Source organism: Sminthopsis crassicaudata, chromosome 4, assembly GCF_048593235.1.
Source record: "Sminthopsis crassicaudata isolate SCR6 chromosome 4, ASM4859323v1, whole genome shotgun sequence".
NCBI classification, from domain to species: domain Eukaryota; kingdom Metazoa; phylum Chordata; class Mammalia; order Dasyuromorphia; family Dasyuridae; genus Sminthopsis; species Sminthopsis crassicaudata.
The window spans coordinates 472,505,600-472,515,587 of NC_133620.1; the positions used below are offsets into that span (position 1 = coordinate 472,505,600).

Consider the following 9,988-nt stretch of genomic DNA (forward strand, 5'->3'; position numbering starts at 1 on the left):
GGGCCAGCGCCAGCGGCCGGGACCAGCGAGCCAGGGAGCGGCGCCCCGGGAGGCTCCGTCGCGCGGGCCGGCCAGCCGCGCGCCCAGGGCACGGGGAGACCCGCGGGCAGAGCCGGGCCGCCCTCCTCGCCCACCCCATCCGCCTGTGCCTCTCGGGCGCCCAGAGGAGCCGAGAGCCCCCGCGCCGCCCTTCGCCGCCCCGCTCGCTCAGCCCGGCCTCCTATGGCCCAGCCCGGGCGCTGACTGCCTGAAGGGCACCGCGGCCGAGCCTTTGCCTTGCGGCCCCCGCCGTTCTCCGGCGCCCAGGGCTTCTGCCCCCGTCGCCGCGGCTGTCGCCGCCGCCGCCGCCGCTGGCCTCGGCGCGGCGGGAAGAGGCTGCGGGCGGGGAGTGTCCCCGGCTGGGCTGGCCGGCCGCTGGCGGGCGCTTCCCGGAGGCGGCCTGCGGCTCCGCCAGCTGCTTCTCCTCCGCTCCGTCTCCATCCCCGGGAGCGTATATGAGCGCTGCCTTTCCGCCCTCCCTGATGATGATGCAGCGGCCCCTGGGTAGTAGCACTGCCTTCAGCATCGACTCGCTGATCGGCAGCCCGCCCCAGCCCAGCCCGGGCCACTTCGTGTACACCGGCTACCCCATGTTCATGCCTTATCGGCCGGTGGTGCTGCCCCCTCCGCCCCCGCCGCCCCCCACGCTCCCGCAGGCCTCCCTGCAGCCGGCGCTGCCTCCCGCGCACCCCCACCACCAGATCCCCAGCCTGCCCACCGGTTTCTGCTCCAGCCTGGCGCAGGGCATGGCTCTCACCTCCACCCTCATGGCCACCCTGCCCAGCAGCTTCTCGGCTTCGCCCCAGCACCAGGACGCGGCCCGCAAGTTTCCGCCCCAGGCCCTGCAGGGCAACTTCGACAAGGCGGACGGCATCCCGGCCGAGTCCGAGGACGGGAAGGCTTTCCTGGCCAAGGAGAGCTCGCTGCTGTCCTTCTCGGCCTCCGAGGCGGTGCAGGCTTCGCTCGGTGAGTGGCCGGCTCCTCTCCTTTCCCCGAAGCGGAGGGCAGGGTCTGGGCCCGGGGACCGAGGGAGGCAGGGGGGGCAGGATGGTGCGGGATGCGGGCAGCCCCGGGAGGAGGGGGCAGCCCGGGGAGCTTCAGCATCGGCCAAGTTGCCAGTCCCTCAGTTCTCAGAGCCCTGACGCGGAGGAAGCCCGAGGCACAGTCCGCAGGCGGCCCCGTCCACCCCCACCCTGCCCCAGCCAGCCTCGCCTTCCGCCTCCCGGCGCCCCCTCTCCGCTCTCTGTCCGTTAGCCCGGATGCTCGGCTCTGCCTTTCCATCCGCGGCCCGGAGCAGCCAGAGCCGCCGAGGGGAGCTCCGAGGGGCCGAGCGGGGCCGGAGGCTCACAGTGGGCAACTTCAGTCCACACCTTAGTGGAGAGGGGAAGCACCCCAGCCGCCCGCAGGCTGTCAGTCCCCAGGGAGCCGGGAATGGGGCCGTGCGAATGGGGCTCTTATCAGCCGCCACTTAGGGAGCTCAGCTCAGACCCGCATTAATCCCCGCGGGGTCCGAGGGGGCAGGAGACGAGAGCACGAGCCCCAGGACGAGTTCCGGGACGAGCTGGGGGTGCTGAACCGGCCTATAAACACAGGGCTCCGGCCTGGCTCTGGCAGTCCCCAGCAGTCTCACTTTAGGATTCCATGCTCTTGCAAGGAGACTAGGGGGTGCATGGGGCGGCTGGCTCCCAACTTCTCCCAAGGCATTATCCCAAGGAATAACGTTCCTCAACGGGGACAGAAGGGATCCTCCCGGGAAGGGAGGAGACATTCGTTTGCGACTCCCAGTCCCACTGTGAGGGCGATGGAGGGATGCAGGGCAGGTGGGCTTGGCAGCCTTCCAGCCCCGTGACAAAGAAGGCAAACCCCGAACTCCCTGGTTTCCCGAAGGCCAGGCTGTCAGCGGGGCTTATAGCAACGTCCAGAGGAAAGGAGATTTACTTGTGGGGCGGAAGGGGGTGCAAGTAAAGGACAGGATGGGAACTTCACCCCGTGCTATGTGGAGGCAGTGAGAGGATGAGAGGCGGGCTGGACCGGGGGCCCGCTGTCTCTGGGCTTGGCCCTTCTGTACGTCCTTCCAAAAGCCAGCTAGCCAAAGGCCGCACGTACATCCCCCCTCCCCAGACACAGCCGGGCAGTCACCCCCTGGCCAGGCAAGATGACGAGCTGAGGAAACCGAACAGAAAATTCTTCCTGAAGAGGAAGCCCCAAAGGGTAGAGCCCTTCCCTTTCCCCGCAGGGGCCGAGGGGACCAGGGAACGCTAACGAATTGTCGTCTGTGTGCTTTCAGTGGGGGCCATCAGAGGCCAGGGAAAAGAGGAGGCCAAAGGAGAAGACGATCCCAGGGGGAAAGAGGAGAGCTTCTCCATGGACAGCGACCTGGACTATAGTTCGGACGACAATATCCCCAGCCAGGCCGCCCACAAGGAGGAAGACCTGGCCACGGCCCTGGAGGAGAATCCCCAGAGCAGCAGCAGCAGCAGTAGCAGCAGCAGCAGCAGCAGCAGCTCGGGCAGCACCACTTCCACGGGCAAAAACCGGCGGAGGCGGACGGCCTTCACCAGCGAGCAGCTGCTGGAGCTCGAGAAGGAATTCCACTGTAAGAAGTATCTGTCCCTGACCGAGAGGTCGCAGATCGCCCACGCGCTCAAACTCAGCGAGGTGCAGGTGAAAATCTGGTTCCAAAACCGAAGGGCCAAGTGGAAACGGGTCAAAGCCGGCAACGCCAACTCCAAGACCGGGGAGCCCTCCAGGAACCCCAAGATCGTGGTTCCCATTCCGGTGCACGTCAGTCGTTTTGCCATCAGAAGTCAACATCAGCAGCTGGAGCAAGCCAGGCCCTGAGCGGGCCAAGGCACCCCCCCCTCCTCAAGCTCCCCTGTCCCCGGCCCCAGCAGGTGCCAGGGGAGGCACCCCCCCATCCCCCAACACACATACACACACACACACACACACACACGGACACACACACACACACACACCCGGACAAAGGAGGAGCCGAAGAAGAGCAGAGTCCTTCCTCCTCGGCTCTCAGAACTGTTGGAAAAACAAAAGGTTTAACAAAACAAACAAACGAAATCAAAAAGGAGATGAACGTTGGACAGAGCGAGCAAATCGAGAATATATTCATTGCAGACGACGCTGAAAAACTATTTTCGGATGAGGGAAACATCGGAATCTGGACAGAGGCACTAAGTATTATTCTATCTTACTTTGTATATAGTTAATCTATCTATACGGAATCCCAGCTGCAGGATTTTTTTTTTTTTTTTTTTTTTTTTTTGACTAATGGGACCAACTCCCCCAGTTTCACGAAGGTCTTACATTCCAGAAGAAAACGAGATTACGAACCAAGCCGATCACCTGCGGTATGCACAAGCCAACCTTTTTATTTTGTATAGTATATATACATATATATCTATTTTTTGTTCCTTGCTTTCCCGAAGGAAAAGGAAACAGAAACGTTTGGGTTTCTCCTTTCTTTTTTGGCTTTGCGAGTTGGCTGAGGGGCAGTTATTTTCCGGGTGCCCGATGAACCTTTTTTTTTTATTATTTTTAATTTTATTTTTTTGGTCGTTGTTGTTTTGGTTGTTTTGTTTTGCTGGCTTGGCATTCTCACTCTGAGTTGCCTATCCTTAACTAAGCCATGTTTTGAAAGCACGTCGGTCTCTATTGTGTTTAATTTATTTCAATGTAGCTTATCTCCTTATAAGTTATGGAATCTAAACAAACTCAGTCTTGTGAATAATAAAAAGAAAAGCAAAAAAAAGAATATAATCCGGGACCTGTCTCTCCAGAATCTTGAGTCTTTGCTTGACCCCGGGGAACCCACCTTAGCCCCTCCAGGTTTCTCCTAGGACTTTCCACGGGGTAATGTATCCTGAAGGCACCGTTGGGGGAGGAGGGTTCAAGGAGCTGCCTTTAATTGATTACATTATCATTTTAGAGGAAGACAGATTTCTCTCTTAGGAACCCTCCTATTTCAGTTGGGATGGGGTTGAACGGCAAAGCGAATTGGAAAACTTTGGACGGAGGAGGAGAGGGGAGAAGGAAGAAAATGGGGTGCCACGACTTGCAGCTCCTGCTGCTCCCTCCTTTAGCCCTAAAGCTGGAACTCTGCTTAGGATCTGCAAACTTCCCCACCCCCTGCCCTGAAGCAGGACAGGAATCCCCACTGTCAGGACATCAAACAGTGGCCAGCCCAACTGCAAAGGCTATCCGGGTCCCTTCGTTTTGGGAGGGGGGGCTGGGTTCCTGGTGGTGGAGGAGCTCTCCAGCTCTCTCCCCTTTGCTGGTTGCTTACCTTTCCCCCCCCCTCCCCGTAAGGGTAATAGATTGGGCAAAGTTGTAGGGGGAGGGTTTGGCAGCCTTTAAATGATGATGATTTGGAAAATGTTTAACCCCTTGGGCCGGTCCCTCAGCTCCCAGCCCTGGCAGATGCAGGCTATAAACGCCAGCTGATTATTTCCTGCACCTCCCTGCTCCAAGCTCCCCTCTGGGAGTGGGGCGTCTGGGGCTTGGGGGGATGATATATGCGGGAAGGCCCTGGCTGGCTTGGACTGGGCATTTCACGAAGGGCTAGGGGGAGGTCAGCCTTTTTATAGCACATCCCGGAAAGGCACCTTTGCCTCTCTGTCCTCCTGTTTGTGTCGAAAGATTTCCTGTAACGACGTGGCTTTTTTTTTTTTTTTTCTCTCTCTCTCTCTCTTTCACTTTCTCTCCCTTCCCCAGGCAGATCGCCTCCCTTTCTTTCCCCTTTCACTCCGGCCAGCTTGTTAGCTGACAAATAGTTTAGCGCGACAAGCATTAGTCATTCAGTGCAAGGGGCAGGGCTCCCCCTCCTCTCCCCAGAAAACATTAAACTGCTCAGCAGCAGCCAAGGGCCAAGGGCCGCTGCGTCGGGACCCAGGTTCCCGGACAAGGTTTCCAGACAGTGCAAGTCTGTCGGCGTGTCTGCGTGCTCCTCATTAGCTCCGGCTCTGTGTGCACGCAGAATTCAGCCGGCGAATAATCGATGAAAAGCGCCCCCCACCCTGGCCGTCGCTCACATTTACGCTAGGATTTTTCCAAAGCCAGGAGGAAGCTCCTTAAGCGCTTCCGAAGCCCTCCCGGGCGAGCCCAGGGCATGGAGCAGACCCGGCCCAGCCCGCCAGCAGGGCAGCGAGCAGCGGCCCCGGGCCGGGCCGGAAGGCGGCCTCCGTGCATCCTGACCCGGCCAGAGCTGCCGTCAGTGACCGCAGGCTTAGAGGGCTGCGGGCTCGGAGTCGAGCTGCTTTTCGGTGGGAAGAGCCGAGGATGGGGAGAGTGGCATCGGCTCCTAGTTTTACTCCCAAAATAGGAGGTTTTCAGCGTGTAGCTGAGCTTCGAAGTCCTAAGTAGCCTCTGGAATGGATTAAAAAAAAACCCAACGGGCTAACATATTGCTGTGAGCAGTGGAGGACTCCGGCAGAAATTGTTTCTAGAGTGGGCACATGGAGGGCGGGATGTGAGCCCTGTCCCCTTCCCCAGTGGGCACTGAATCCCAGGCGGGGGGACCGGCGGGCCAGCGGGCAAGCTCTCCTTGCGGCAACTCACAAACCCGGTCTCTCTGAAGGACTTTGCCGAAAGCTCCCGCGGCTCAGAGCCGAGCAGGGAAGCCGAGCGTGGCTTCGCAGCCAGCTGCACCCCCTCGCAAAGGCGCGTGGAGAAGCGAGCGCCCGCGTGGATTTGGTCGGGGCCAAGAGCCGCGCGCTTCTCCCTGCCTCGGCCCCTTTGGAAGAGCGGAGCGGGGTTTCCGTGTGGAAACTCGCGGGCTTAGGCCCGTGTGCTCTCCTGCACGCGGGGCCGGTCGGGACTGGGCTCGCGGGTTGGCCACTCTGGGGAGCTGAAGGGGCCATCCCTTCCCGTCGGGCCCTTTCTGCCGTGCCCCCGTCCGGTCCCGGGGCACAGCGCACAGCCGCCGCTCGGTCCAAAGAGAGGACCAACCCTTAACCCGCCCTCCAGATTCCAACCTGGATCCCCAGGCTCGCGTTTGGGGAGAGCCCGCCGGGCCCCGGGGAGCCGAGGACTAACGTACTGTTCGCTCGCAGAGACTTGTGGGCCAGAGGGGAGAGAGCCGGCGAGCGTTCCTTCCTGACTTTTACAGCTCTCCCGTTTTAGGGGCTTGGAGGGACTCACGGCCCAGCGCCCAAAACAAGGGCCGGGGGCCTTCTTTCCGCTCTTTCTGCTCCCCTCAGCACAGAGAGGGACTCCTTTATTTAGGGGAGACTCAGAGCGGCCAGTTCCCAAGATCCTTCCGCACCCCCTGACCCCCAAGTGTGAAAGGAAACCTAGCCGTCACCCTCCCACCAAGAATGAAGCTGGGGGGTAGAGATCCCGGAGCGCAGCCATGGAACCCGAGCGTCCCCCAAGCCCCCACCGATGGCGTTGGCTAATTAGTTTTTTTCCCTGTCTTTCTCCCTCCCCCACGCCCTCCCTGGCCCTGGAGAGAGGGAGACAGAATGATCACCCGGAGAGGCCGAGAGTGCCCAGAAGTGGAGACCACTGAGCCAGGAAGAGGAGGAAGGGAGAAGATAAACAAGGGAGAAGCCTTGATGGCTGTCATCATCACCATCATCACGGCTTTCATTTGGCTGCCTAATGAGTCAGATCACAGGCAGAGAGAAAAATTGTCAATCGCCCAGACTCTAATGAATTTTTTTGCAAATTGTAATCAAGCCAGGCCGTCTCAGCTGGCTGATTAATGAGACCCACGAGGCTTGGCCAGCACCTCAGCTTTTTATTCCATCCCGTCCTCCCTGCACTAAATTAACAGCAACTTGTCTGAGCTTCAAATTAACTCCCAATGATTAATTCTGATGGGGGGGCCTGAAGAATAGCTCCGTCTAATAGGCACTGGCCTGCGAGGCGGCTGGAAATTAATACACTTCCCCTTTGGCTGCCGGCTTTAATCCAAGGTTGGGCTTTGACATCACTATATTTGTTGTTACAATAAATTCCACTTACATCTGCAGATCAAAATCATTACATTGCCAGCCTAGCGGCGCGACCTGGGTCCGAGGAAGTGGAACCTGACGGGTGAGCTAAGGCTCCGTCTCCAAGCACGGCTCGGCCGGCCCCCAGTCCTTCCAGGAGGCCCCCAGCTAGCATCTGCCCCCGTGCCTGACCCCGCCTCCGCCCCACCTCCACCTCCTCCCCACCCCCATCCTCATCCAGCAGGGGCATGAGCCTCCAGCACATTGTTCTCTCCGCGGGGACCTCGGGAAGGAGGGACCCCTGTCCACGTGGTCTCCCCAGCCCCTGCCAGCTCTCCTCTACTCCCCTTCACCACCATCCCCCCCAGGGGAGACAGACTCAGAAGCCCGAGAGCTGGAGAGAACTTGCTGTGCCCACCTACATCTCGCACTTGAGATTTTCTTTTCTTTTTCTTTCCTTCCTCCTACCCTCCTTTGCTCTCTCCTTCCTTCCTTCTTCCTTTTTTCCTTCTTTCCTCCTTTCCCTTCATTTCATTTTCTTTCCATTCATTCCTTGTTTCATCTTCCCTTACTTCCTCTGCCTTTCCTTTCCTATCCTTCCCTTTTTATTTTCCTACCTTTTCCTCATCTTTCTTTCCCTTCTCCCTACCATCCCTCCCTTGTCTTCATTCTTCATCTTTTCGTTTTTCTTTCCTCCCTCCCTCCCTCTCTCTGTTCTTTCTCTCCTTTCTCCTCTCTTCAGTTCATTTTCTTTTCCCATTTTTTCTTTCATTCCTTATTTCACCTTCGTTTACTGCCTCTGCTTTCCTTCTATCATTCCTTTTTTATTTTCCTTCTTCTTTGCCTTATCTTCCTCTTTTCTTTCTCTCTACCATCTTCCCTTCATTCCTCATCTCTTCATTTTCCTTCCTTCCTTCCTTCCTTCCTTCCTTCCTTCCTTCCTTCCTTCCTTCCTTCCTTCCTTCCTTCCTTCCTTCCTTCCTTCCTTCCTTCCTTCCTTCCTTCCTTCCTTCCCACTCTTCCTTCCTTCCCACTCTTCCTTTTGGGTCTGTTTCTTAAAACGTGGCCACCTAGCATTACAGGCACATGAGGATTTTTGGAACCCAAGTGACAGATGGTGCCCCAGAGTTTGGGCAAAGAAAGCCACTTGAAGAGGATCACTCCCCTCATCATGAAGCCATTGGGGCTTTGGGTTCAGTCTAATAGAGCTAATAAGATATAGCAGTCTGTGAAACTCACTCAAAATTGTGTGCGTGTGTGTGTGTGTGTGTGTGTGTGTGTGTGTGTGTGTGTGTGTGTGTGAGAGAGAGAGAGAGAGAGAGAGAGAGAGAGAGAGAGAGAGAGAGAGAGAGAGAGAGAGAGAGAGAAAGAGAGAGAGAGAGACAGAGACAGAGACACAGAGACAGAGAGAGACAGAGAGAGACAGACACAGAGACAGAGTCAGAATTACTCATTAGAGCAGAAAAGTTTTAGACAATCTGATGTGGGTTACACACACACACACACACACACACACACACACACACACACACACACAGCGTTGGGGATTGGCAAGGAGCAAGTAAACTTCATATTGCCTCTTGGTAGTCTCCTGGCCAGTGCCCGGTGCTTTTCTTGACCCTCTCCTCTGAGGACACTGCAGGATCTGACAGCCAAATTTTCCATCTTAACTTTTGCTGGACTCACATTATGAGCAGCAGCCTCACAGTGTCCCATCCAGTTCTCCTTTTAGGGCAGCAGGCTGGGCAAGGCAGCCGTAAAGTCTGTCCAGTTTACTCCTTTTTTTCTAACTAGCCGATGATTCTAGACGTAGCTGTCAGTTTCCAGCCACCCAATGAGGAGGAGGGCCACCCCCACCCCCACCCCAGCTTGTGTTTCCTGCAGGGCCAGGCTCGAGAGCTGGGAGGAGGGTGGTATCCATCTTCGAGCTGGGCCCTGACAGTGCAAAAGAGAGAAAGATGAGCTGGGTAACTAAACGTGAGTGCAAACCGTGCCGCCCAAGCACCAGAGAGTTCCTAGTAAAGACTCACGAAAGCAACACCATATGTGTGAGCTCAACTCCTAGGCGTGGCAGATTCCATCATGGAAATGGATTGCCTCTTTTAGCCACCCAGAAAAGGGGGGTGGGAGTGGAAGCGACTGTGCTTTCCTCCCTCAGAAGCTTCCATTCTTCCTTTTCTCCCTCCATTCTTACTCTATTCCTTCCTTCCTTCCTTCCTTCCTTCCTTCCTTCCTTCCTTCCTTCCTTCCTTCCTTCCTTCCTTCCTTCCTTCCTTCCTTCCTTCCTTCCTTCCTTCCTTCCTTCCTTCCTTCCTTCCTTCCTTCCTTCCTTCCTTCCTTCCTTCCTTCCTGGATTTAATCAAATTTGAATAAAAACAAAAGCTAGAGGGGCACTACCCATTCCTCATACTTTGAAGCCAATAAGAAGAGTGTAGGGGTCAAACTAGCCATTTCTTTCCCCTATCCATCTGAAAGCCCTGATAAGCTCTACTGCTCCTTCAGGAGGCAACTTTCCTCCCCTCACTGTGGCCCTCAACTCCCCCATACTCGACTCATCTGTTTGGGCCTTTTCTCCAGGAGACCTCCGTATTTCCCCGCCTCCTAGTGGCCACTTGGGGAGATGCTACACATCTCATTTTGCTCTGACTTCTGGGAGATCAGTAGGTTCAAGGCTGTACTTTCTTCAGGCATGAAGTGGGGCTTCTCTCTCTCCAGCCAGGTTGAGGTCCTTGACTCCTGTTTTTAAAGGCTGCCTATTTTTGTCTCTGGCTCTGTTGGGAGCTGGCTCAGGTTTCTCCCAAAGGGAGATACAGTCAAGGGTGAGAAGAGGGCTGGCCTGCAGCTCGCTTGATGAATACAGTCCAACATATGCCTCAGGAGCTAGTTATCTCAGAGGCAGCTGAGTTGAGAGCCTGGGCAAGACCTGGCTAAAGTCAGCCAAGCTTGGCATTTGGATAACCTTTGGCAACCTGAAGTTAAATACTATAATTTAGCAACAT

The 9,988-nt window shown here is 56.7% G+C and overlaps 1 protein-coding gene across 1 annotated transcript; it reads left to right on the forward strand.

Annotated features, from left to right (window-relative positions):
• Positions 1-494: 494 nt before the first annotated feature.
• Positions 495-2,995, forward strand: GBX2 (gastrulation brain homeobox 2). The gene is made up of 2 exons (XM_074265576.1): positions 495-1,005; positions 2,327-2,995. The coding sequence occupies exons 1-2, from the start codon at positions 495-497 to the stop codon at positions 2,878-2,880; spliced, it is 1,065 nt and encodes a 354-aa protein (XP_074121677.1). The 3' UTR covers positions 2,881-2,995.
• The last annotated feature ends 6,993 nt before the right edge of the window (positions 2,996-9,988 follow it).

Bases quoted from the DNA above. Each gene is read 5' to 3' on its own strand.
- GBX2 (XM_074265576.1), top strand. From the start codon at position 495: ATGAGCGCTGCCTTTCCGCCCTCCCTGATGATGATGCAGCGGCCCCTG. The intron at 1,006-2,326 runs GTGAGTGGCCGG...GTGTGCTTTCAG, and splicing joins GGCGGTGCAGGCTTCGCTCG to TGGGGGCCATCAGAGGCCAG.